Source organism: Eutrigla gurnardus (assembly GCF_963514095.1).
Source record: "Eutrigla gurnardus genome assembly, chromosome: 12".
Classification (NCBI taxonomy): Eukaryota; Metazoa; Chordata; class Actinopteri; order Perciformes; family Triglidae; genus Eutrigla; species Eutrigla gurnardus.
Genome location: NC_139926.1, coordinates 26,503,816 through 26,530,525, shown reverse-complemented (window position 1 = coordinate 26,530,525; position 26,710 = coordinate 26,503,816). Strand labels below are relative to the sequence as shown.

Below are 26,710 nucleotides of genomic sequence, written 5' to 3'. Positions count from 1 at the left end.
ATTCCAGTTCAGTTTCAAACCCATTTAAAAACCAAATAAACATTTATGTTGCAACTTATTAAGGTGTGTAATCTATGAAGTGTTGTGTTTTTTCTAGAAACATGGAATAGTATTGGGCCCTGACCTAATCGTCAACGGAGAGGTTTGTGAAGCAGAAGAGGGCGGGACTCCCAGTGTGGACCCGGCTCCCCAACCGGTTCAGGATTCCCAGACCCCCCCATCGGAGGGGAACAGCATGCTCGGTAAACCTTAGACACTTCTCACCGCATGGCTCGGCTTAAAACTCTACGAAGACTTTCATTCCAAAAAGTATCATTGGAACACAAAATTCAGAAAGTTAAATACTGAGTAATCAGTGGTGAGTAATTATTCTCTCACAAGTGAAATCTGAATCAACGAATGTCTCATTTTGGAGTGAACTGTTTAGTTCTTAGTGTCTCTGACTGGATACGTCTGGTGATATTCTGGGTTTTTATAGTAAGGAAATTATACTAAAATACCAATTTAGGGTGTGAAATTGATCTAAAAACGGTAAATGTAAGTGATCCATCCATATCTGGCTTTATTTAACATTCAACCATTTGTACATAAATATGAAAGAATGTCATGAATATGAAACAAAACGTTAATGAGCCATAAATACTCACTAGAGCACCAAATCTGTATTAATCCGCATCTGAAAATAGTCCCCAACAAACACACTATTTACCCTGTTTGCCCTAAACAGTGAGAGTTTAAAATAAAATTTGTTCTGCACGTTTTACCCATACTAGAAAAGTACCGTTAAAAAAGTTCAAAAGAAACTATAGAAACACCAGCCTTATCCTTTCAGAAACATTCATCCAACCTCTTGCTTTCCTGCACAAACTAAAAGTCCACTTCCAGACTCTGCATGCCCCCTGGACCCCCGAGGTTCACTTCTTTGTCACCCTTTTGCACCCCTGGTCTTCTTTAATTCGTTTCTCTAGCACCTTTCTCTTCATTTCTGCTAATGCATCTTAGTTATGAATCACAACGAGCTCTGTTGATGCACGTGGTGCTGGTGTGTGAATGCTGACAGGGTTGATGGTACAAAGCATATTATGTGTAAGGAACATTGTGGTTCATGTAATGTAAAGCTTTGAGCCGTCGGCTTCAGGCTTCTTTTTCTTGTTGCGTTGATGCGCTGGGGATCAAGAACTTAATTTTGGTGTCCTTCCTACCTTTCTTCTTCTTCTTCTTCTCCTCCTCCTCCTGCTTCCCTTGGCCATCTTGGCTCTGTGCTTCTCTTCCTGGCCACTGAATCAATCAGGTGTTCTGCCTTGACTTGACTTCTGCTGATGCTTCTTCCTCGTGAAGATTTTGAAAATCATGTCAACATTCCTCTGTCCCTCCATCACCGTGTACTCTTCATGATCTCTCAGGCAACGCAGAGACGGCTGAGTTGAGAAGTTGCAGAGAGGAAGAGGTGGACCAGGAGCGGCGTCCAGACTTGTTTCAGGAGAGTCCCTCGAGTTCTGACACACTCGGTAATGTTGCCGGTGTGACGGCGCTGGAACCGACCAGCGAAGAGCCGCCGACGGACGAACAAGAGACCTGCTTGGAAGAAGACAAGAAGACGGAAGACACTGTTGAAGAAAGTGGCCTCAGCAAGGACTTAAATGTGGACATTCACGAGCAGTCAATCGTAGAGGACACAGTAATCGTTGATTCTGAGGAAAATGATCCTGAAACAGGAACGCAGAGGGGGAGAGATTTAGGGGAGACGGGTAACCCAGATTTAGGGGAGACGGTTAACCCAGATTTAGGGGAGACGGGTAACCCAGATTCAGGGGAGACGGGTAACCCAGATTTAGGGGAGACGGTTAACCCAGATTTAGGGGAGACGGGTAACCCAGATTTAGGGGAGACGGGTAACCCAGATTTAGGGGAGACGGGTAACCCAGATTTAGGGGAGACGGGTAACCCAGATTTAGGGGAGACGGTTAACCCAGATTTAGGGGAGACGGTTAACCCAGATTTAGGGGAGACGGGTAACCCAGATTTAGGGGAGACGGTTAACCCAGATTTAGGGGAGACGGGTAACCCAGATTTAGGGGAGACGGGTAACCCAGATTTAGGGGAGACGGGTAACCCAGATTTAGGGGAGACGGGTAACCCAGATTTAGGGGAGACGGTTAACCCAGATTTAGGGGAGACGGTTAACCCAGATTTAGGGGAGACGGGTAACCCAGATTTAGGGGAGACACAAACCCAGAATGGTAGTGTTGATACACATAGTGATGATGTTAGAGAGTCACGTAATGTCTTTGAAGAGCCAGAAAACAAACCGGAAGCTGTAGAGGAAAGTAATTTGAGGAATACAGAATCGTGTCATCAGCTAAAAGTCGCACCGGACGTTCTGACGGAAGGTTTAACTGATCAGTCTGTTGCAGTTGAACCCGAGAAAGAGCCTGAGAACGAAGAGGAGGCTGAGGAAACATCGAGTAAATCTCAGCATCAGGACGCCGCTGCTTCAGGGAAAAAGAAGAAAAGGAAAAGGAGAGGCAAGAAGAAAGGAGGGACACAGGAGGATAAGAACCAGCAAAAAGATGGAATGGAAAAAGAAAAGGGAGACACGCAAATGAACAATGAATCAGCTACAAGAAATAACGGGCCTACGGCAGAACCTGAAGTTGGAGGTTCTGTCGCCGAAACCCTCAAGGAATCTGATGTGGATCAAGTCAAGAATGAGCAAGAAAGGCAAGAAGAAGCAGTGAAAACCACTGAGATATTTTCCCCCAATGAAACTCTGAAAGACTCAACAGTGGAGCTTGTTACAGGTGAGCACAAGGAACACACTGTAGAAACAGAGAACGTAGAAGAAGTAGAAACTTCCACGGACATAAAGGACGATCTTGTTAGGGATGAACAGAACAAGGAACCAAGTTTGGAAACTGAAGCAGTAGACACAACGGCACCGACTGAATCTTTTTCTCACGTTGAAATTCTCGAGGAATCTAGAACGGATGAGCACGACGAGGAACAAACTGTGGAAATGGAGAAAGTAAAAGAAGTAGAGACTTCCATGGACATAAAGGCAGATCTTGTTATGGATGAACAGAACAAGGAACCAAGTTTGGAAACTGAAACAGTAGAAGCAGTAGACACAACAACACCTAGTGAATATTTTTCTCACGTTGAAACTCTCGAGGAATCCAGAACTCATGAGCAACCTGCAGAACAAATTTTGGAAAAGGAAAAGGAGAAAGTAGAAGAAGTGGGATCCATAACAGGTCCGGTTCCAGAGACAAACCTCGCTACTGTTGATCTTATTGACGTCTCCAAAGGTCCTGAGAGCTCTGATGGTCTCTGCAAAGAGAGTACGTCTAGTGGAGATAAAGTTGAAACTATCGCCCACACCGAGTCGGACGTTGTGGACGGTGCAGAGGAGGAAGTAACTAATAACCCAGAAAACACCTTTGAAACGGGCGGTAAGGAAAACACTGAAGATGAATCATACATTCCAAGCAACGGCGACATCGCTGCTGATGAATCCAGAAACCTCTCTGAGAGTAATGATGAAACGTCTGCGTCTTCTACTGGCGGCCCTCTCGAGAGCTCGTCTGCAGCCGGGAACTCGGTCCGCTGCGAATCTCCCATGAAGGGTCCTGAAGGTCCTCAGGAGTCAACCGAGAGTGTCACAGATGAAGAGGAGCCAGCGGAAGAGACTGATCCAGAAACGTCTTCTCCCAGCCACATCGATGGCAGTTCAGAACTGAAAGCAGATGGAACGGACGAGCTGAACGAAGGCTTGAGGGAAGCTGGATGTTCAGTAGAGTCGGACCGCTTGCAAGACGAGAAAAGTGACGGCGGGTCATTAATGAAAACCGCCACCGCGTTTGTAAAGAGTCTGCTGGAGACGGTAGTTCAGGCCGGACAACTGGATGATGCACAAAACCAGACAATACATGAGGACAAGATTGTGTCCTCTGAAACAGAACAGGTCGATACCATTGACACACTGGTAAATACACCAGAGTCTCCAAAAGAAGCTACTGAGACCGGGTCCTCTGTGGAGCAGGACCACAGTATCCGAGAATCAGCTGATGGTCCGGAACATAAAAACAGTCGAAGTGAGGCGCAGCAGCGTGAACACGGACCCAGCGAAGACGAGCGTGAGGAGGACAACGCATCTCGGCCCGTCTTGCAGGACAGCGATGAAGACGACGAAGGGCAGTCCTTTGATTTTGACGACATGGATGTGGAGGCGGCTGTGGCAGCGAGTCTACTTAAACATCCCAAACGGGAGGAAGTGGATGAGGGAGTCGAGGTCACATCGGATGAAGGCAACACGGGTTCAAATGAAACTCTACAAGAGGAGCAGGACGAAGGCATTGAGGAAGAGTGTACGGCCGATGGCGATGGTATGCTAGAGACGCCTCGAGAGGACCAGAACTCTTTGGCTAATGCTGTCGCCACGTCTGACAACCGGGAACAAGTGGAAGATGTGCGCGAGAAGCAGGAAAATGCACCCGAGGAAGAAGTCGCAGTAGCGGACGAGGCCGGACACATTACAGAGGAAGTAAAGGATTTGAGTGTAGAGGACGTTGACCAGGCGGCGTCTCTGCCCGTAGACGAAGGAACTGATGCTCTGAAGTACGAGTCGCAGCAGGGCAAAGATCTGGATTTACCAAAGAGTGCACAACAAGCGGCAACCAATAAAGAGCAGCAGCAGACAGGGAAAGATGTGAAGAAGAAAGGCAAAGGCAAGGGCAAAGAGGACTGTAAGATGTCTTAGCTGTTAGATGGTATATAGTATATATATATACACACACACACATATATACACCATTTGATCTGCCTTCTACTAGGCTTTGCTTGGCTGTTTACAATGTGGTAAAATAAATATGTGCAGCACTTTTCCCCCCCAAACGAATATTGTCGTAAGTTTGCGTATTATTTTTATTAATTCCATATAAACAGCCCAAAGGTCCAATGTTAACTGCTTGGTAACACTTTGTGTTCCTATCGGATAAAACTGCACTTACATCGGGTAACATTGTTTTGTTATCATGCTGCTGCTTGTTACGTTTCATGGATAATATTTCACCTGTATCTCATGTTTCAATGTATTTTAATGTGTTCATTCCATCTGTGTATGATTTATAAAAACACATTAGCGAATTAGCTTTTACACGTTGGGGCTGGATTGTTGACGGTGAAAATGCAAAGTGCTCGGGGAGACCCTGCTCTGTTCTCAGGGGTTAAAACGTCTGCTGTTCCACTTTAAACATTTCCACCCACAAGAATGGGAAGCATTGTGATAAATGTATGTCTGCCTTGTGTTGCACTTGATGGAAAAGATGGATGTGGTTCGTCCACGCTGAAATGCCAATAAACACCCTGCTGTTACCCTTTTGAAATGTTGATCAAAATGCATTTGTGTAGGGCGAACACACTCGGACGTGCGTGTCTGTGAGGTCACTAGTCTGCATTGACGCTCTTCTCCACAGTTTGTGCATGCTAACAACCCCCTCTCATATCCCCCCCACCCACCCCCATGGATGCCTGTTGCATGCATCAACCTCCCACCCTGACCCAGCTTCCCCCACTCCTCATCTCCTTGGCTCCGCCCACCTCTGGTATGTTAACTTGTTCTTATTTAAAGATGGATGGCAGCAGTTTTGATTATTGTTGTGTGACCTGACATCGTTTTATGTGATGCATGATGATGATTCTATTTTGATTAACGGCCGAGACTCTGATTAATCGGCTGTTTTCTCAAATTACGTGTTTTGTCTCGTAGAGATTCGACTGAGGAAACTGGTTGATGAGCGAGAAAAGATGATCGAGCAGGTGGGTCCTTGATTCATCCATTATCTGAGAAGATGTTTATGTTGACGTCTGATTCCGATGTAGTCTCAGTGGAAACTAGTAAATGATACGGACAAGGGAAGCCGATGCTAAAGTGCCTTAAACTGTCATCCTCTCTGCTGGACACCAGGGGGCGACTCCTCTCTGGTTGTATAGAAGTCTATGAGAAAATGGTCCTACTTCTCTCTGCTGGACACCAGGGGGCGACTCCCCTCTGGTTGTATAGAAGTCTATGAGAAAATGGTCCTACTTCTCTCTGCTGGCCACCAGGGGGCGACTCCTCTCTGGTTGAATAGAAGTCTATGAGAAAATGGTCCTACTTCTCTCTGCTGGCCACCAGGGGGCGACTCCTCTCTGGTTGAATAGAAGTCTATGAGAAAATGGTCCTACTTCTCTCTGCTGGCCACCAGGGGGCGACTCCTCTCTGGTTGTATAGAAGTCTATGAGAAAATGGTCCTACTTCTCTCTTGATGTATTATCTCAGTAAACATTGTAAACATGAGTTTATGGTCTCAATCCCTAGTTTCAAGTCTTCTTCAATCCAGCATGATGTTCATTTAGTCCATTAGGGTCTAACTTTGTTAGCAGCTTCACACCAGAATCAGGTTCTCGTGGAAAGACTAAAATGCTGATGTGTTTCCAGGTAAAGAAGCTAAAGGGCCAGCTGGACCAGAAGACACAGAGGAACGGCACTGAGACCAGCCCAGATGGGGAAATCCTTGAAAACGGCAACGATCCAAACCTAATAGAGCTGCAGAGTAAGTGAACGCCTGCATGAAAACACACCAGTAGTTTTGACAGAATATTTACTTGAGCTGAATCTTTTCAGGAGATTCAAGCAGGCAAATAAGCGACTTCAAGTTCAAACTTGTGAAGGCGGAGCAGGAAGTCACTGCGCTGGAACAAAACGTAAGCTGGGAGGATGTGTAAGAAATCATAGCATACCTCAAAAGAAACATGAATGTTCTCACTTAGGAAGTTTTATGTTTGTTTTCCAGGTGACCAGGCTCGAGGGTCAAGTGACTCGCTACAAGTCTGCCTCTGAGAATGCGGAGAAGGTGGAGGATGAGCTGAAAGCAGAGAAACGGAAACTACAGAGAGAGGTAGGGTCTGGTTTTCTTTCTTCTTTCTGGACCATTTAATGGGTTCTGTTTTACATCCTCTCTTCCTTGACTCAACAGCTGCGATCGGCGCTGGACAAGATCGACGAACTCGAGTCAAGCAACAGCCACCTGTCAAAACGACTGGAGAAGATGAAGACTACTCGCGGCATGGCACAGACTCCATAGCCACGCCCAACACGGGTTCATCTCCTGGAGAAGAGTCTTCCAGCTTTTTTGGGTTTCTCGTTCATCTGCCTGAACTCTTTCAGAAAAAGAACCAAAAAAATACACAGAAAATCTTAGTTATCATATAAACAGAATAGAAGACCCCAACAAGCGATGTGCCATTTATCTTTGTTGAATTCTTCATAGCGTTGATGCACGTAAAAGTACACGAAGCTGGGGAGCGGGTGTTTGCATCCCTCAAGACGGTGGTTTGAACCTCTGCACTGCCCTGCTAAAGGGAGGAACGGTTCACATGGAGGTTCCCCAGAGAGAAACGGGTCACATGGAGGTTCCCCAGAGAGAAACGGGTCACATGGGGAATCCCCGGGAGAACGGGTCACATGTAGGATCCTGGGGAGGAACGGGTCACATGTAGGATCCTGGGGAGGAACGTTTCACATGGAGGATCCTGGTAGAACGGGTCACATGAAGGATACCCAGGGAGGAACGGTTCACATGGAGGTTCCTGGGGAGGAACGGGTCCCGTTGAGGATCCTGGGGACGACTGGTTCACATAGAGGATCCCAGGGAGGAATGGGTCACATGTAGGATCCCCGAGAGAACGGTTCACGTGGAGGATCCCGGGGAGGAATGGGTACATCCCTTCACCCAGTGTAGCGCCGCCCTCTTTTCTGCTGCATCTCATCATGATATGTACCCACCGTGCCCACACAGAGGAATAAAAAAAAAGACTGATCACAGTGCAGTGACGCTTATCTGAGGCTGTCCACCTAGAAGACATGAGTGCTGTGTGTGTGTGTGTGTGTGTGTGTGTGTGCGCGTGTGTTGTGAATGAAAGAATGTTAAGTGTTTTTTCCTCATTTGCATCCAAAGCCAAACTATTTTTAAAGACGTAAATGTTTAGGTGTGTTTGTCACTTGTGGTTTCTACGGAGCACCCCACCCCCTCACGAACCCCTCCCCCACTAGCCCCTCCCCCACTAGCCCCACCCCCTCACGAACCCCTCCCCCACTAGCCCCACCCCTCAAGAACCCCTCCCCCACTAGCCCCACCACTCACTAACCCCTCCCCCACTAGCCCCACCCCCTCACGAACCCCTCCCCCACTAGCCCCACCCCTCAAGAACCCCTCCCCCACTAGCCCCACCACTCACTAACCCCTCCCCCACTAGCCCCACCCCCTCATGAAACCCTCCCCCACTAGCCCCACCCCTCAAGAACCCCTCCCCCACTAGCCCCACCCCTCACTAACCCCTCCCCAATAGCCCACCCCTCACTAACCCTCCCTCACTAGCCCCTCCCTCGTTAGCCCCACCCCCTCACTAACCCCTCCCCCACTAACCCCACCCCTCACTAGCCCCTCCCCCGTTAGCCCCACCCCTCACTAACCCCTCCCCCAATAGCCCACCCCTCACTAACCCCTCCCCCGTTAGCCCCTCCCCCACTAACCCCTGTCCCAACACAATAGAATCACCAGCTTCCAGTCGTAGTTTCTTTACGCAGCCTGATGCAGGTCACTGAATGTTAAAAGATACCGTCGTATCTCCGAGCTTCTCTCTGCTTCACGTAGTCGGTCACTGGTTGGCTCTCGTTCGTGCACTTTGATTGCTGAGACTTGCTGAAGAAATGTGACTCAAAGCGGCGTTGGCAGGAGACGCCGAACACACCGGGGAGACGCTGCTTCACTGTTTACAAAGCTTTAACATGTTTGTAAGGAAACTTAAACGGATGTAATCTCTGTGCAATAAAAGTTCCAACCACATTAAGATCTGCACACGAGTGAATTTTAGTGTTTTGGCTGTTCTTGCTTCATCAGCGTGACGTCGGAGGCGGAGCTTTACTCTTCATTCAACCTTCGATTCGTTGGTTTGGAAAAACAAGTGAGTGAGTAGACCTTTAGCTTGTTTCCATATGGGAGGTCGTTTCTCTTTGTTTAAAAAGTACAGCAGCATATTGTCACAGCCTCAAATTTAAAACAAGTCTGAAATCATAATGTAGAAAAAGCTTTAATGAACACGTAAACATATTTTACATGTTATTATGATTTATCGTTATTTCTAGATACCAAATTATTTCACTTCCACATGAAACTTGTTAGAAAAATATACTGATAATACTTCTAATTCTATGTATGCCCATTAATTTGTTAAAACAAGAAAGGTTTATTGCAATGATTAAATAATTTGCTATCTAATAATAATATATATGAAATTATGATGATTGATGAAAAACGATTATTGATTAAATCAAACGTTTCAGGTTATAATAAAAGGGACCAAATATATGTTTGGCTTGGCAGCAGCAATATGATGCTGTAGACATGAAATGATAATTTAAAAAAATATAGAAATCCTAAATCCAATCTTATTGGGTCATCCGGGTTTGGTGAACTGGCTGCTGGGTAACGAGCCGCCGGGTGCGGTGGCGCCCGTCTGACTGTCATGGTACGTTCTCCTTTGGATCCGCTGTATCATCCTCCGACCGTAGAAGTCCCGGTATTCTGCGGGGAGCTCATCCAGAGCGCGTAGACCTCTGTCCAGAGCCTGAAGGGCCCGGGTCACCGCCACGGGGTCTTTGTTGCCGTACGGGTCCTTCCTGTCGTAGCTGTCACCGGGCAGATGGCGCCAGAACACGTTTACGCCGACGCCGAACTGCAGCGCCAGCGTGTTGTGGAACCACAGGGCTGAAGGAAAAACCCGGTTACATGACGTCACATACAGGAGGAACCGTGTGATGCGTCTCCAGCTCACCCGGGATGAAAAGAAGATCTCCGGGCTCCAGCACGCACTCGTATCGCTTCGCCTTCACAAACTCAGGAAACTGGTTCAGGTCCGGGGAGTCGATGTCCAGCACCTCAGATTTATCCCCTGAGGGGGTTCCAGTTAAATTTAAAGAGATGACGTCGATATGACTGTTTAATATGGAGGTGTGACACGTCTTTCCATCGCCACATACCTGAGAGATAGAGGTGCAATGCATCCTGGGGGCTCCAGAGAGCCACTCTCTTCCTCCCCGTCACCTGAGCCAGCAGGTTGTCCATCACCTGCAGGACCAGACGAGGAGATCACAGAGGTTAATATCTTTATTAAAACATAAATGATTTACACTGCTTGTGAGTAAACTAAGTCTGGAGCTCACGTCGTAGTGCGTCCACAGCTGCAGACCACAGGAGCTGATGCGGAAGACGCTGGAGAAAAAACGATCAGGCTCAAAGAACTGTGGGATGTGAAAATCCTCGGACAGGTCTGGGAACTGTTTGCTCAGATCGGCTGGTTCCTGTGAGAGACCAGTTCAGACTTCTGGTCCAGAGCTTCCATAAAACCCCCCAATATCCCAATATCACAGATTTAATAACATCGATTCCTCTCAATACCTTTCGAACGTCGTCTCCCAGCGACCGAAGATAATAACTCTCGTCCTGAAATGAGGATCAAGATGTCATAAAAAGATAAAAGGTGCAGTTAGAAGAAGCATCCTTAATTTAAAGATCCTCACCTCACACAGGAAGAAGTCAGAGTGTTTGGTTTCAGAAGCCCTTTTAACAAATTCACTGAACGGCAGAGTCCTGTGAAGAGAGGGAGGGAGGGAGGGAGAGAGGGAGAGAGAGGGGGGTGAGAGAGAGTGTGAGAGAGAGAGAGGGGGAGTGAGATAGAGAGGGAGGGAGGGAGGGAGGGGGAGGGAGAGAGAGGGAGAGAAAGTGAGGGTGAGAGAGAGAGAGGGGGGGTGAGATAGGGAGGGAGGGAGAGAGAGGGAGGGAGGGAGAGAGGGAGAGAAAGTGAGGGTGAGAGAGAGAGAGGGGGGGTGAGATAGGGAGGGAGGGGGAGGGAGGGAGGGAGAGAAAGTGAGGGTGAGAGAGAGAGTGAGAGAGAAAAGTAGGAAGAGAGAGTGAGAGTGTGAGAGAGAGGGGGGAAAGTGAGATAGGGAGGGAGGAAGAGGGAGAGAAAGTGAGGGTGAGAGAGTGTGAGACAGAGAGAGAGAGGGGGGGAGTGAGATAGAGAGGGAGGGAGAGAGAGGGAGAGAAAGTGAGGGTGAGAGAGTGTGAGAGAGAGAGGGGGGAGTGAGATAGAGAGAGAGGGAGAGAAAGTGAGGGTGAGAGAGTGTGAGAGAGAGAGAGAGGGGAAGTGAGATAGAGAGGGAGGGAGGAAGAGTGAGGGAGAGTGTGAGAGAGAGGGGGGAGAGTGAGATAGGGAGGGAGGAAGAGGGAGAGAAAGTGAGGGTGAGAGTGTGAGAGAGCGAGATAGAGAGAGAGTGTGTGAGAGAGAGAGAGAGAGAGAGAGAGGGGGGGGGATTGTGTGTGTGTGTGTGTGTGAGAGTGAGAGAGAGAGAGAGAGAGAGAGAGAGAGAGAGAGAGAGAGAGAGAGAGAGAGCTCACTTGTACACAAAGTTTTTGTGGAGGAAGTCCATCTGTGACTCGGTGGACACGTGGATCTTCACGTCCTTGTCGCCTCCTTTCAGGCCAAGATATTCCACCGTCCACTTCTCCAGACACGGACCGAGAGCCACGCCCCTCAGCACGGCCGGTCGCCGCTGGCAACCAACCAAAGACAAACGTAGACACCTGTTCTTCCGGTGTTTACCGAATAATTCATATTACACGGTGGTCTATAAATCTACGAACTATGATTTTATTTAAGGATTATTATCATTATTGATGCATCTTTTTATCAGTGTGTCAAACATTCTTTAGAAATGTCACAAAATGGTCAAATCTTCATATTGATTCATTTAACCAACAGGCTAAAAAGACCTTACACAGATTAACAATGATTGATTGAATTATTTGCTGATTGATTTCCTCACCTTCGGATAAATCTCTCTCACGAACACGTCCTCGTCCGCATCTGTAAATATCGGAACAGCTGTTTTCTCCTGGAGCTCCATGTTTACTCGACTTTAGCAGCTGAAAGGAAAGAGTGTGTCACATCGTTAGTGGTCCGATTAGAAACAGAATAGTTAAAAGTCGACGTAAAAACAATAAACATGCTATATTAGTCATTAAAATGTTAATATTTTATTATTAAAGAATGGCATGATGTTATCAGTGTTGTGTCGCATTAATGTCTGTATTTATAATCCGTATGTGTTCCTCACCGGAAGTTACAAGTACACGGACCAGAAGGCTTTTCCGGGACTAAATAACAAAGATGGCGCTGCCCGTGTTGAGAGGTTGCCACAGGTTTCCGTCAACATTCGGCTTCTCTCGTCTGTGTTTGAATGACGGTGTCGTCCTGAACCGGTCCGGTAAACGGCGGATCCCTCCTCCCCCTCCGGCGGCGGCAGCAGCGGTCCGGCCCTACAGCTCCGACCGCGGCGGCCAGAACCAGAACCAGAAGGTGGTGGTTCTCGGCATCCCGAATCCGTTCATCTGGTTTCGCACCCGGATTTACTACTTCCTGATCCGGGCCTACTTCGACAACGAGTTCAGCATCGAGGAGTTCACGGAGGGGGCGAAGCAGGTCTGTACATGTACGCAGCTGTGAGTTCCGGTCGTTTCTGGGTGTTGATGGACGCGTTGTGGACTCTTGCAGGCCTTCTCTCACGTCTCCAGACTGTTGTCGAGGTGCCAGTTTGAATCTCTGGAAGGACTCGTGGCTAAAGACGTGAGTACGGGAAGCCAGCAGGTCCAAAACGGTATCGTCCGGTCTTGTACAGGAGGCAAACCTCCGGTTCTGAAAAGTGAAACCAAAGCTGTATGCCTTAAACTGTCATCCTCCCTGCCGGCCACCAGGGGGCGACTCCTCTCTGGTTGTATAGAAGTCTAGTTCCAAGTCTTCTTCAGTCCAGCATGATGTTCATTTAGTACATGATGGTCCATTTAGAGTCCACCAGACCAGAAAGCAGGGGATGCTTTAGGGGGCGGGGCTTACCTGCTGATTGACAGGTCCATTTAGAGTCCACCAGACCAGAAAGCAGGGGATGCTTTAGGGGGCGGGGCTTACCTACAGGTAGCTACTACTGTTTTAGAGCCAGTGAGAAGTCGAGCAGTGTATGGACATAACAGTTCATGTATTGATACCCCCTCAGTGGGATATATTATAGTTCTGAAGTCTTGCAAGATGATTAACAAGTTAGGAGAGAAGTAAAAAAAGTAGATAATTCTCTTTTTAGATTAGTCTTTTACCTTTTTTAGAAAGGAACGACTCATAAACAGATGCAACTTGTTGTGAGGGGTTGTAAGAAAAATTTCCCTAAAAAGATGATTTGGTCTGACAAATAATAAGTAGATTAATCAAGTAATCAATTTAATGATAATACTGCCAAACATCATATTTAAACTCTGGTATATAACGGGTGTAATCAGCTGGAGTTGAGCGCTATGTAATTCTTTGCAGTTGATCGGGAAGCTGGAGGAAAAATGCAACCTGATGCCTTTGAGCCACAAGAAAGCTCTGTCAGTGGATCCCGAAGAGATCATGTACACGGCGCCGGGAGACGTGGGGATCTACTACGATGATAACGGTCAGAACCTCCATGATTTAAAAAGGATAATGCTGGTGATATCCATCTGCTATCTAACCTTCTTATTGTCAACGCATTTTATGAAGGGATTTAAAAGATGATGCAAATCAGGAAAAACTCCCCCCGAAAAGATCTTAAATGGGGAATGAAATCAGTGTTGGTGTTATTTCTCCAGGGAGAAAATTTGTCACGATTCTGATGCGTTTCTGGTATCTGACGAGTGCGAAGCTTCCCAACGATGCCATGGAGGGAACCCGCGTCTTCCAGGTGGCCATCAGTGGCGAGGGAGAAGCCAAAACCAAGAGGCTCCTCAACGCAAACTATGAGTCAGTGCATCTTCCCCGTCAGCACCTAAATGATTACTGATCTCCGTGTGACTTGTATTTGATCTCATCTTCTCTTCTGGGCATTCTGACAGATTCCAAAGGGAGTTTACGAAGGGAGTGAGTCCAGACTGGACCATCACGAGGATAGAGCACTCCAAGCTTTTGGATTAAGGTGGTTCTGATTCGATGCGGTTGTGCGACTGGAAAACGAATCAAAGACATGAATATTCACTTTCATTAAATTGAGTTAAAACACGATGCATCTCCTCACTGGGGAGTCGGAGGAAAGCACCGGGACGAGAACTTGGACTGGTGTTTCTCATGATGTTCTTTACCGTCTCTGATAAAACAGGGATCAGACTGCAGCAGGTTTGTGACCTCTTCTTTTAGGAATGTGGCCAGATCAATGTGTAGCCTTATTTTAACTGTTATGTAACATCATGCGGACGCTGCACATGTGCATAACCTGTTGTCCGAAACTCATCCCCTTTTCTATTTTTGTTCCCGAAGACTTACTGTTGTCAGATGCTGTGTTTCCAAGAAGAGAACTATTTGTTTCTCTGTGTACGACTGTGTGCAATGATGACGATATGAACGTTACGGTTCTACGTACCAGAGTTGTTTCCACAACTCTGTCTCAGCAGTAAGCTGACTCTGAAGTACATGCTGTATATGTACCGTGTGTGTTTACACGGGTTTGCCATGATGAAACAGCAGCGTGATGCCGCTGCAGCAGATCCTTGTTTTATTAAAGATTTCACAGATGATGAATGTGCCATTAATTTGTAAGAATTTGTCTTTGTCCTTCATATTGTTTGTTGTACCTTTTAACATAAACCCACCAGAGACTACAGAAGCAAATTATTATATATATAAATATTATTAAAAAATACAGGGGTATAAATATAATAATAATAATTTAATAATAATAATAATAATAATAATAATAATAATAATAATAATAATAATAATTTAATTATATATATTTATATAATATATATTATATATATGACATGTTTATGATATTTATTATATGTTAATATATATAAATAATAATTGAAAAAATCTATGCGTTATTAAAATATGAATGATTAATACGTTAATGCAGTCGTACAAGAAAAGTGAAAACAAAATGAGAGAAAACAAATCAAGCTGCAAATCGTGTCACTGCGCTATCTGCTCCCCCATTGGTCCGTTCGCCCTCATGTCCTGTCCTCCCATTGGCCGACAGGGCCCGTCAATCCCGCCGTGTGTCCCTCCTCCACTACGTTGAGGTTCCTGTTGCCGCTGAGCGGAGAACATGACGACCTGTGTGGCGGCTCACACGGCGAGGAGGAGTCGGCGGGGCGAGGATGCAAACATGGACGTTAAACGCCTCTGAGGTTGTTTTTTAATAGAAAGGAGTCCGAAGTGAAGCAATGAAACTCGCCACTGTGGCCTTTTACGGCGTCGGCCTGGTTGTTCTGGGCGCCGGCCTGCGGGAGCTGCTGACCGGCTTCGAGGAGAACCGGTGCGGGATGACCTACATGTTCGAGTACCCGGAGTACCGGGTGAGTTGGGCGGCAGCAGCTCCACACTACACCCCGCTGTTAGCTTAGCAGTTAGCATAGTCGGTTTATAGTGTCTAAATATACAACATATGTTACAATCCGGCTAAATGTTTCGTTTCAACACGAATATAAAATGTGTTTCCGCCAGAGAAGAAAACATACTTTACACCTGTCGAGGCTCTTTTTTATCTTTATTTTTATTTTTATTATCTGTTTCCTGAATCCTGCTAGCGTTAGCCGACAGGTAACGTCAGGTGTCTTCGGAGGGGCTCGTGTATTTCCGTCTGTAATGTAAACACACACGCCCCTCTCTCTCTCTGTGTGTGTGTGTGTGTGTGTGTGTGTGTGTGTGTGTGTGTGTGTGTGTGTGTGTGTGTGTGTGCGTGTGTGTGTGTGCGCGCGCGCGCGCGCGTGTGTGCGTGTGTGTGTGTGCGTGTGTGTGCGTGTGTGTGTGAGTGACGTTAGCCAAAATTAGCTGCTATCATCAACCGCTGACCCTTGAATTCTCTCAGCAGATGAGCAGCTTCACACACACACACACACACACACACACACACACACACACACACACACACACACACACACACACACACACACACAGGCGAAGACAGCTGATGTTAGCTCGTATTAGCAGTGTAATGTAGGTCGCCTCCCCAATGCTAAGCTACATGCTCACTCATGTGTGCTCATCTGTCCAGATGTGGAGACACAGGTGGACAGAGGTGTGTGCTCCTTTTGTGATCATAATATATATCTAATATAATACATCTTTCACATTGTTAATCACGGACATTGGTGTCTTGACTCAGCATTGGCTCAATTTATTATATTTATAATACAAATCTTATCTTTTATTTATTAAACCATGAAAAAAAAATCTCCTTTTTCAAGAGTGTGCTGGTCAAGACAAGTAACACAATCATACAACAATTAAATGGAGAGAAATAAGAGTCTCTTGAGATGTGTGTGATGAGACCAGCTGCCCCTGTAAAAGGTGAAAAACTAAAGATTTGATGGTATCATTGTGACAAACGATGGTCAGCTATTGTGGTTATTGTAAATAATGTGATGCAGCTCAGTTTTCTGGTCATCATCTTTCAAACACCCACGTCCATGTCTACAAACGGCCTAATCCAACCTCAAAATACTCTATTTACTGTCATAAAATAGGATATTACACAATAATTTAATGTTATTGTGATTTTTAAACATTTTGAGATATATTATCCCCTTTTTCAGCTGCAAACTATCAACACTTTTATCCAATAAGATTACGTTTTCCCCACGTAGTTAATCTTATCTCATGGTCGACACACTCCATGTCTCACTATGAGCAACTGCTACCAAAATGTTTATTTTGTATTTGCAATATGAATTATATCAACATCCATTATATTTTTGTATTATTTTTATAATGCAATTTTTATTTCTTTCTAGCTGCAAACTAAAGATGAAGTTTTATAACCTGCGATGACAATAAATATCTATCCAATATTAGTTTATACAATAAAATATGTTGATATTATGTTGTATTGATTTCTTTGTTCCACCTCTACTCACATTGAGGGGCTGGAAACAGCATGTTTGGGGGGAAGTTTAGCTTTTCCTAATCCGTGTGTTTGGGTGTGGGGTTTTCCACAGCGCGTTGCTCTGCCTCGTCGCGTGGCCCGCCTGTACCCGGCGTACGGGCTCTACCTGTACGGAGAGGGTCTGTACGCCCAGGAGACCCGGGCACTCAAACTCACCGGCGCCCCCGTGCTGTTCCTGCCTGGAAACGCAGGCAGCTACAAACAAGGTGAGCCCGGAGATTATTGGGAGGTAAGGACTGAAGGGAGAAAAGGAAGGTGAGGGAAAGTTACAGCTCTGGACAGACGAGGTGACTTTGTTCTGGGTTGTTTGAGGACGTGGCGTGGCTTCTTGGTGATTAGAAGCTACCTGACTGGCAAGACGACCGGATCGTCCTTCACACATTTACTCATCCTGTTGTTTGGGGGGATGGTAGAGCTTTATATGACAGAAATGTAGTTTCTGGGTGTGGTGCTGGAATTCACGTTAATCTTGAAGATCTGGCTCCTGTAGCCATTATCTTTGTCATCTTGATAATGTCGTTGTCTCGTTTTAAGGACACATACAAGTTTAGTTATAAAGCACATTACTGCAGCACGGGAATTCCAATCATGTTCACTTTACTGGATTACTGGATAAATCGTTTAGATTAAATATATCCTTGTATTTATGTTGAATTAGTATATAACTGTCATGAAACAAAGCTGGAAACCTTCTGGTGACATAATCTCTCCTCCAGCTAATAACTGGGTTGTGAATCGAGTCCTCTCTGAGATTTTTCCGGCCCCCTCAGTTCTGTGTGGGAGGAAAACACCCGCGCCTTTCTTCATGTGAACAGTTTGCTGTTACACTGCGGCGTTGGCGATGATGATGACGGTCTTCAACATTTCTTTGCCTGACATGAAGACTCTTCAAGCTGTTGTACTTTTAAACATTTTAACAGCTGCTGTTTGATGAAATACGCTGTAAAATCAGATCAGCAGGTTTTTCAGGGCTCTTCACACATTTAATGTGCTTTTATTAGAGGTTTTTAGGTCATGAATCGTTGCCCTGAGGATCTGAAGAAGATGTAATGGCTTTAATCAATAATTAAAAAATAAATAAAAATTATATATATATATATATATATATATAAATACCACATTAGAGCGGTGCATGAATAATTGTTGCAGCATGTCCGTTGGCAGCCATCTCATGTCTCCTCCTCCATGCAGCTCGCTCGCTGGGCTCCGTGGCCCTGAGGAAGGCCGAGAACGAGGAGGGGGGTCTCCACTTCAACGTGTTCACCGTGGACTTCAACGAGGAGCTGGTGGCGCTGTACGGCGGCAGCTTGCTCAGGCAGACGCACTTCCTGCACGAGAGCATCAAGGCGATCCTGAGGCTCTACAAGGTCAGGCCTCAGATTTCATCCACTCGACAGATGGATATATATGCGGGTGGGGTGATGTTTCAACATGGGGGGGGGGGATACGTATCACTATTCATCACCCTCTGCATTTAAACCTTAAGGCTTATAATTAATCAGCCTGACTTGCACATCTTGTGATGGGAAAGAAAGTGACAAGACACCAAAATTAACGCAGTAAACATTCATGTGTGTGTCAGCCTGCCTGCCTACATGAATACTATTAATAATGGACCCCGGACCCCCAAGAAGTGGTTTTTAAACCCCTTTTCTGATTCCCCTCTGCCTTGCCAGCACCTGAAGACGCCCCCTCAGAGCGTGGTGCTCGTAGGTCACTCCATGGGAGGCGTGGTGGGCCGGGCGCTGTTCACTCTGCCCCGCTTCAACACCAACCTGGTGAGCCTCATCATCACCCAGGCCTCCCCACACCTGGCTCCGGTGCTGGCCCTGGACCCCTACCTGCTGGGTAAGGAGATCTCTGAGATCCTCATTCCAAGGACAGGACAGCTGCTGATTTCACTGATTGTCTGAATACCGGCGAGCAGACAGGGCGAGCCGGTGTTATCAGCTGCAGACATACGCCGCTGAACATTTTACACAGTAAATCACAGATTTTCAGATGGTAGGAAACTCAGAAACAGGCTTTTATTCCTAAATGTGGCTTTTCAGGATCATGATATAATACAGGTATGATATGTAGCTGTTCTGTGTTAAAATGTCTGAAAAGCAAGTTAGAATTTTGCATTAATCCCAAACATTTCCAACAATTTTCAAACCCAGAGAAATCTTTCATTTTAATCAATCAACATCCGTTTTCATTTGGTCTTATCGCCTCACGTCAGCATTGTGGTTGTCTGCCAGAAGCTGTCAGAAATAGATTTTCTTTATCCTATTTTAAGACACTTTTTGAACTATTTATTTTAACCAGATGAAGACGTTTAGCCATCAGACATCTGGATCTTAAGTTATCAGAGAAATGAAACGACAGCAACAGTCTCTATGGGACTATTGTATTGTTTTTTTATGGTTTTTAATCACCTGCAAATGATTTGTCTGAAAAGCCTGAGAGAAGCTGAGTGTATGACAATAAATGTGGTATAGACAACAACTCCCATGATCCCACAGGACTTCCTACTTAGTCTTTGTGATTGTTTTGATTGCGAGACCCCTAGTGGCAGAAAAAGGACATGCCATGCACTGAACTCGTCTTTGTCTCCGCTGCTCCGCGTAGATTTCTACCGAAGTGTGAGACAGAAGTGGGTGAGCCAGGCGAAGAAGCTCAGGAACGTCACGGTCCTGTCTGTTGGGGGCGGTTACCGTGACTACCAGGTGCGCTCCGGCTTAACGTCCCTGCCTTGTACCCCCGGAGACCCCAACAAGTTGTCACTGGTGGTAAGTAGAACCTTTCCAAAGACACCTGCAACGTTTTTTATAGAAATGAGGATACGATCAAGATCTTGACATCTTCTTTCAACGTCTTCTTGTTTTCGTCAAGGCAACTGCAGTTCCCAGGACGTGGGTGTCCACGGACCATCTGTCCATCGTTTGGTAAAACACGCGGCATCATATGCATCTCCTTAGAGTACCGTTTTAAATAGTATGCTTATTTATATGCTGTGTGTGTCTTTGGGTTCCAGGTGCAAAGAGCTCGTTCTTGCTACCGTCAGGGCGTTCTTCGACCTCATCGACCCTGAAACCAGACAGGTCAGAACAACCAACGCTAACAAACATTTAAAAATGAATTGTTCTGTGAAGAACGATGGCAGGATGATGTCACGGCAGAAAGAGACACATGATGTCTCTAGTTTCAAGTCTTCTTCAATCCAGCATGATGTTCATTTAGTACATTATGGTCCATTTAGAGTCCACCAGACCAGAAAGCAGGGGATGCTTTAGGGGGCGGGGCTTACCTGCTGATTGACAGGTCCGTTTAGAGTCCACCAGACCAGAAAGCAGGGCATATTTTTCTTGGTGCTTACTGGATGCAGCCACAAGCATCTGTTTCCAAGCTAACCGGTGTTTTCTCATTAGTTCACAGTGAACCCAGAGAAGAAGATGGCGGTACTAAACCATCACTTCGTCAGACACCCTGTCAGGATGTTGGGAGAGCCTCCAGAAGAGTCGGTCTCCATCTCAGGTCAGAGAAACACTCAAACACAGAGAGGCTGGAATAAACCTTCCTGTGTGTATTCATTGTGCTGTAGTGTGTTTGGAGTTTTGACTGAGTGACACTATAAATAACCCGTCACATCTTTCCTGTTCCAGACTCTCCTGAGGCGTGGAGTGAGGTGAACACGCTGCGTCTCGCTTACAGAGCACCGAAGGTACCACACTTTATATCGATATAATAAGAGGGGTAAAAAGACAGAGTACTCCAGTTTTCCTCAGTGTTGCTCTCCGTCTACAGGAAGGACAAATCAAGTACTTCCTGTTTGCCCTGTCGAGTCGCAGGAAAGCCTACAGCCACTTCTACTGCCGGAGCAGCAACCTGGTGAGTTTGAGCTGCAACCTCTTTCCTCTACGTCGGCGTTAGACTTCTGAATCCACGCCGTCTAAGTTCCTTATATTTGGGTTTCATCCGTCACCTGTTTTCACGGCGTCACAGAAAATAAATTGAGTTATTTATTTGGACATTTATTGGGCAGGGACAAATGCATTAAAGGTTATTTCATATAGAATACAAAACAGATGTCATGCATACAGGATTCTAGCCTAATATACAACCCCTGTCTCTGGTTAGCCTTTTCTATAAAAGCACAGGTTCAGACGCTAAAACGGTACAGAAACATGTGAAAACAAGGACAGAATAAAGACAAAACACAGAACAGATAAAAGTATTTGTGTCAGGACTTCCATGGTTCAGTGATTCATAGTAATGACTGTCTACATCTTTATAAACCTATAAAACTCACCTGTTTAGAACTGATTTTACTGTTTGTCTGTTTGTTTCTATTTTAAGTGTATTAGATAAACGGATAAAAGACAGATATTGTTTGTCCAACAGGAGATGAGCAGCTGGGTGTTTGGCTGTGTGCCCAAGAACGGTTCTTCCTGGTAAGAATGTGACTTATGTAATGTAATAGTATCTGGTTATATATTCCAGTAGGTCATGTCTGTATTCCCCTGTCTCTTCTGTCCAGCGTGCGTACGGTGGATCTGTCCATGGGAACGGAGCTGCTGCCGCCCTACAAGGTCCTGATTCTGAGTCTCAGCGACTTGTCTTCAGTCACTCATCTGGTTGTTTCTGCCTCCAACCTCAACGGCAAACAGGTACGTCAGCATTTCTACCACAGAGGATCTCACTGCATCGACGGTCTGCAAATCTTTGTGTGTCGGAAGTTAAATTATAAGTAATGAGGAAAAGAAATGAAAACAACGATGACTCAAAATTTAATCTGTATTTGTACCTTAGTTCCCACCTCTGAATAGTGCATCCAATCACTTAATTTTAAGGTATCTGTACTTTTATCATTAAATGATTCCACCTGTTTTTTTTTTCAATAAATGCTGACTTTTGAGCGGAGGTAATTAGTGAGCGCTGCTGTGTATGTTTATATGAGAGAGAGGAGAATAGAAGGTGGACTTTAACACGCAATGTTTAATTCAAAACGATTAATAAAAAGAATTTTAAACAAAGCTTTGAACTGTTCACTACAGCCCTAGTTATTAGTTATGCTCTATATATCAGCACAACCCTGTTACGACGGTTCTAACAGATTAAATTAGTTGTTTAAGGAATATTTAAAGCCCGAGGCGTCCCAACAACAGCCAAAGAAAAGCTTCCCCTCATCATTCACTATTATTCATTTCTATAAATGACGTAAAGTGTTTCTGACCCACAGTTCATGGTGGAGTGTGAGTGGCAGAGACAAGAATCTCAGACGCTGTCCGTCCCGACGCCTCACGTCCTTTCCTTCGGTGAGTCGAGTGTTGATTCTCCGAAAACTCGGCAGAGAAAAGAAACGTTTCCCCTTTTTATAACGGTTTGGTTTTCCAGGTTTGACGGTCAGCGACGTTTCCGTCAACTCGTCTGGGCTTCTTCACACCATCACGCTGCAACACTTTCACCAGGTGGGTGTTTCATCAGGTTATATCGCTGCACTCTATCTCTGTTTACCGCTGTGTCACTGAATGTTTGAACGTCTTCCAGGTCTATCAGGCCTTCAGAATTACTGTCGCCAGCCAGTGCAAAGTGCATAAAGGTGAGTGATCGCCCTGAGGAAACAATGACTCTGATCTGTTTTATAAGTCTGATCTAGAATAGTTTCCCTGTGTTTTTATGATTTGCTTGTTTGTTGTTGTAATACTGACGTTGGCCACAAGAGGCTGAAGTGCACCACTACATGTTCTAAACAGTAAAATATACATTTAATGTGATCTCACAAGCGACTCACAACCAAATGGCCACAGAATACTTTTTCTTAATTTATTTATTTGGGATAATATGCTTATTTCCCCCACAGACGACGGTGCAGCGTACCACTCTGCTCCTTCTTACCTTTCACAATAAAAGCCCTGGACATATACGTCACTATACCAGGGGGAACTTAAATGAACTCCCAGTATTTAACAAAACAGCTTACAATATGTATTTATCACAGAGAAAATGACTATTTATAACGACCGTGAATGCTTTTAATCCTTTTTAATGTGGGGTAGTGGCGCACGTCAGCCTCTTGTGGCCGTAATGAGTATTACAACAACATTTTTCACCTGTTCCTGAGAAGTATTTTGATCAGACTTATAAATAAATGGATCACCAGAATGATAGAAGTCACATGTCTCAATGTAACATTGATGATGGTGTGTCCGTCCGCAGACAGACTCCCCAACGTGTACCGGGTGAACGTGCCGTGGTTTCGGGAGGACTCTTTAACCACAGTCAGGTCAGTGGGCGTCGGCGTGCGTCTCCGAGCCGCTCTCTCCGTCCTGCAGGCCGACAGTTCGTATTAACTTGGTGTGATCTGTCTGCCAGTGTCCCGTCGGTGATTGAAATCTCAGGGATGCTCCACACAAGTCGCCCAGACAACACCTCAGGGGTCCTCCTTCAGCTCCACACCGCCCCCAACTGCCAGTATAAGGTACTGCTCCTGCAGAGAACTTCCATTATCATAAACATGGTTTTTAATCAATAAGCAGTTTAAATTAAATACGTCCAACCTGTGATTTTTATATCCTCAGGTGTCAGTGAGGTCTTCATTACCCAGGGTGCTCGGACAGGTACAGTTTTCTTGTCTTTATCTTTTGTTGGATTGTTTTGTTTCATGCGATTGAAAGAGGAGTGTGATCTGCTCTCTCTGTTGATGTGCAGATCCTGAGGTTCTGTGGTCCCATGGTGCCGGTGTACACGGCTGTAACGCTCCTGCTGGCCTGCGGGGGGCAGCTGTCCTCCATCCTGAAGACGAGGCGAGCTGCAGACACCAGCCAGGTGGTGGGGAAAGGCCTGCAGCCTCACAAAGTCAACCTGCCGGTTTATCTCCTGCACACCTTACTTGGGTGAGCGGGCCGGTGTTATTCTGAGTGCAGCGGCGACCCGATGAGTGGTGATACATCGTTGTCATAGAAACACTTCATTTTATCACATCTCACACAACTTCAGTGTTTTTAATTTAAAGAGTATTTAATGAGAATACCTGAAGATTCTTAAACCCCATGTGATTTCTTTCCCCTCAGCTGTAGCTGGTTTCAGGAGGTCTGGGCAGTCCTGTCCCTGCCCCCTATGGACACCCTCCCCCCGACCATCCCCGATGGAGCGTTTCCTGAGGGTGGGGTACCCGTGGAGGAGTGGCCCCTCCTCCTGTCCCCTCTGCTGTACGTCCTGGGGGCCACGGTGGCTTACTGGGGCAGCACCCTGCTGCGTCTCCTCATGAGACTGGTCTCCCTGATACTGGCTCCGCTCCACAGGTGAGGACAGGTGAACACGTGGGGTCTGATCTTCTCCAACGACACGATTTCAAATGTAAAACCTCCGTTTTCCACACAGACCGTCAGTCTCCAGAGACTGTGGCACCCTGACACCCCGGACCCAGATCCTCATCGCTCTGGGTCTGACCGTGATGGGGGGCGTGTCCTGTGGGGCGTTGTCAATCTTTGTCGCCTTCCTGCTCCACCTTTACAGGGTGAGTCTTATAATAATACTAATAATACAGATCAATAATTACACTTCAATACATCCTCGGTTTCTCCATCACGGTGTGTTTCTGTCCTCCCATGTTTAGGTTGTGAGGCTGCAGATGACAGAAAGATCTCTGAGTCACATGTTGAATCTGGTAAGATCACACCGCCAGAGGACACAGGACGATACGCCAACAATAATTACGATATATTTATCCCGATAATCATCAAAATGTGCTTAAAACGCCTGGAAACGGCACTAAAACATACTGGAATCTCTTCATTCACATTTATGTAATAAATATCTGTATTGTGTCACATTTCTTTTGTCAAACTAATTCCTGGCCTCTCCAGGCGCCGCGGAAGCACAACGTCGCCGAGAACGGCTCGGCCGGCGCCGGATCCCTCGACAGGTCTAAAGAATGTAACGGCGCCCCCTTGCTGTCCGAGTGCGCTCTGCAGGAGGTGAGGGACGACCTGCAGCTGCACCTCTGCCTGTCGGCGCTCCTCACGCTCCCCGTCATGCTCGTCGCGCCTTCGCTGCTTCACTGGATCCGCAACCTGAGGTACAGGATCCAACGTTACAGACATTACTGTTAAAAACTACAGGGAGTCACAGAATTGTTGGAGGTTATGATCAAATTGTAGTGTTTAAGGCATACATATCATATTGGATTTCTGGATAAATCTGATATTTTTTCTTTTACAGTATGTTGAATGCTTGAGATAAATATATAAATAAATAATAAAATAAAAAAAAGGTTCCTATTGACACCCATTAAAATCATATTTTTAACAGCTTTTTTTTCTGAGCCATTTTTTCATTGCGCACATTTCCATTTTTTATGATTTGGGGACGATGTGGTAGATAGAGTAATCCAGTCTGGTGTTTGAGGTAAGCAGGTCTACGTTGATCCCCTGCAGGTACTCCACCCAGCTGCACCCCGACCCCTGCTGGCCTCACATCGTGCCTCTTATTATCGTGTACATGCTGCTGATTAACTGCAACACTTTAAAGCTCAGCAACAGGTGAGAAGAGCCCGCCGAACACACACACACACACACACACACGCACGCACGCACGCACGCACGCACGCACGCACGCACGCACGCACGCACGCACACACACACACACACACACACACTCTCTTTATTAACAACTTTATTGTTTGTGACACAGTTGAACCCTTATTCCATCTCTTTCAGCAAACTCCTGCCTCTGACATCCTGCCTGCCTCTCCTGTTGTCCATCGCCATGGTGACCTTCTCTCCACTGCACCTCTACAGAGTCACCCACTTCCTGTTGGCGGCGCTCGCCCCCCTGGCCGCGTGCTGTCTGCTCTGACGGTACATCTGTCTGCTTCCGGGCCGCATCTCTGCCATAAAACGCCTTTTCTCCACGTTACAGCCTGACTCTTGGGGGGGGGGGGGGGGGGCTGACAGAGCAGAGCCATAGACATACATAGCTAGAGGGAGGGGGGTGAGCTCACATAATGCCCGTGGACCGGTTTGGTGGGAATATGGCTCCGAAGGATTGACCACGAAACCACGTTTGCCTTAACTCTGTATTTCTATAGCTCCGCCTCCAGGGAAGCTACTGATTATAGCTCCGCCTCCAGGGAAGCTACTGATTATAGCTCCGCCTCCAGGGAAGCTACTGATACAGGAGATTCTCAGCCCGCCGGGAACTCCGTCACTGCCGACTGCTTGGCGATGACTTCGTGTTGTTGTTTCTCTTACCCCGTTACACATCCACTCCATACGAAGAATCCAAAGTTATCATGTTCACTTTTATACAGAACAAAGACAAAGGAAGCTTTAGTGCATCTGCAGGATCTTATCTTCAGTCTTTTTATTTAGTTTCTCTTCCTGCGTGGCGCTTCGCCTTCGGGGAGGGCTGCACCGAATACAGAAGCTTAATTCATAACATTCAAAGACATCGTTTTTTCTTTAAAGCAGACAAAGATCAGCTACACTAATATTATTACTTTTTTGTAAGATTTGTGGGATTCAAACATTTCCAAAGTAAAAAATACAAATTATACATTTACAAAATACAAACCACATTTTTATTTAAATACAATAAATTACATTTATATATCCAAAATGAACAAAACCTGTATTTCCCCCATTTTTAGTGTAATGAATATTAATTAATTAATATGAA

The 26,710-nt window shown here is 46.0% G+C and overlaps 4 protein-coding genes across 13 annotated transcripts in view; 3 read left to right on the top strand and 1 right to left on the bottom strand.

Annotated features, from left to right (window-relative positions):
* The window catches only part of lrrfip1a (leucine rich repeat (in FLII) interacting protein 1a), a 37,686-nt gene extending 29,400 nt beyond the window's left edge, over positions 1-8,286 (top strand). For 8 of the 10 annotated variants that reach the window (XR_014598072.1, XR_014598073.1, XR_014598074.1 and 5 more), the window contains 3 exons: positions 98-242; positions 1,404-5,603; positions 5,768-5,819. Coding sequence is in view for 1 of the 10 variants with exons in the window: in XM_084022947.1 (XP_083879073.1) it covers positions 98-242; positions 5,768-5,817; positions 6,479-6,593; positions 6,665-6,744; positions 6,834-6,938; positions 7,017-7,124 (603 nt within the window). In the remaining 9 variants the exon portion in view is untranslated. Of the gene's footprint in view, positions 1-97; positions 243-1,403; positions 5,604-5,767; positions 5,820-6,478; positions 6,594-6,664; positions 6,745-6,833; positions 6,939-7,016 lie in introns of those variants that run through there. The other 2 variants (XR_014598071.1, XM_084022947.1) reach the window with 2 other exon arrangements.
* Positions 8,287-8,496: 210 nt separating this feature from the next.
* On the top strand, positions 8,497-14,675 carry maip1 (matrix AAA peptidase interacting protein 1). Its single transcript, XM_084023001.1, has 6 exons — positions 8,497-9,007; positions 12,221-12,579; positions 12,652-12,723; positions 13,456-13,582; positions 13,758-13,908; positions 14,001-14,675. The coding sequence occupies exons 2-6, from the start codon at positions 12,268-12,270 to the stop codon at positions 14,077-14,079; spliced, it is 741 nt and encodes a 246-aa protein (XP_083879127.1). The 5' UTR covers positions 8,497-9,007; positions 12,221-12,267; the 3' UTR covers positions 14,080-14,675.
* On the bottom strand, positions 9,133-12,356 carry tyw5 (tRNA-yW synthesizing protein 5). Its single transcript, XM_084022997.1, has 9 exons — positions 12,215-12,356; positions 11,924-12,023; positions 11,496-11,650; positions 10,619-10,688; positions 10,497-10,541; positions 10,262-10,399; positions 10,079-10,166; positions 9,874-9,990; positions 9,133-9,806 (listed from the first exon to the last, which is right to left on the bottom strand). The coding sequence occupies exons 2-9, from the start codon at positions 12,002-12,004 to the stop codon at positions 9,496-9,498; spliced, it is 1,005 nt and encodes a 334-aa protein (XP_083879123.1). The 5' UTR covers positions 12,005-12,023; positions 12,215-12,356; the 3' UTR covers positions 9,133-9,495.
* Positions 14,676-15,204: 529 nt separating the features above from the next.
* Positions 15,205-25,950, top strand: pgap1 (post-GPI attachment to proteins inositol deacylase 1). The gene is made up of 25 exons (XM_084022961.1): positions 15,205-15,458; positions 17,100-17,253; positions 18,239-18,414; positions 18,724-18,895; positions 19,661-19,821; positions 19,925-19,977; positions 20,067-20,133; positions 20,461-20,566; positions 20,695-20,753; positions 20,837-20,920; positions 21,434-21,483; positions 21,570-21,699; positions 22,272-22,347; positions 22,427-22,500; positions 22,580-22,631; positions 23,249-23,315; positions 23,405-23,510; positions 23,611-23,649; positions 23,741-23,925; positions 24,103-24,333; positions 24,413-24,548; positions 24,648-24,698; positions 24,898-25,109; positions 25,468-25,572; positions 25,750-25,950. Exons 1-25 carry the CDS (start codon positions 15,327-15,329, stop codon positions 25,886-25,888), a joined length of 2,817 nt encoding a protein of 938 aa, XP_083879087.1. The 5' UTR covers positions 15,205-15,326; the 3' UTR covers positions 25,889-25,950.
* Positions 25,951-26,710: the final 760 nt, after the last annotated feature.

Excerpts from the sequence above, each read along its gene's own strand:
- pgap1 (XM_084022961.1), top strand. The coding sequence starts at position 15,327 with ATGAAACTCGCCACTGTGGCCTTTTACGGCGTCGGCCTGGTTGTTCTG. Across the intron at positions 21,700-22,271 it reads CCAACCTCAACGGCAAACAG|TTCATGGTGGAGTGTGAGTG; the intron begins GTACGTCAGCAT and ends TCTGACCCACAG. Across the intron at positions 25,110-25,467 it reads CACTGGATCCGCAACCTGAG|GTACTCCACCCAGCTGCACC; the intron begins GTACAGGATCCA and ends GATCCCCTGCAG.
- maip1 (XM_084023001.1), top strand. The coding sequence starts at position 12,268 with ATGGCGCTGCCCGTGTTGAGAGGTTGCCACAGGTTTCCGTCAACATTC. Across the intron at positions 12,580-12,651 it reads TCACGGAGGGGGCGAAGCAG|GCCTTCTCTCACGTCTCCAG; the intron begins GTCTGTACATGT and ends GGACTCTTGCAG. Across the intron at positions 13,909-14,000 it reads CTCCTCAACGCAAACTATGA|ATTCCAAAGGGAGTTTACGA; the intron begins GTCAGTGCATCT and ends GCATTCTGACAG.
- tyw5 (XM_084022997.1), bottom strand. The coding sequence starts at position 12,004 with ATGGAGCTCCAGGAGAAAACAGCTGTTCCGATATTTACAGATGCGGAC. Across the intron at positions 10,167-10,261 it reads AGCTGTGGACGCACTACGAC|GTGATGGACAACCTGCTGGC; the intron begins GTGAGCTCCAGA and ends CTGGTCCTGCAG. Across the intron at positions 9,807-9,873 it reads AGATCTTCTTTTCATCCCGG|CCCTGTGGTTCCACAACACG; the intron begins GTGAGCTGGAGA and ends TTTTTCCTTCAG.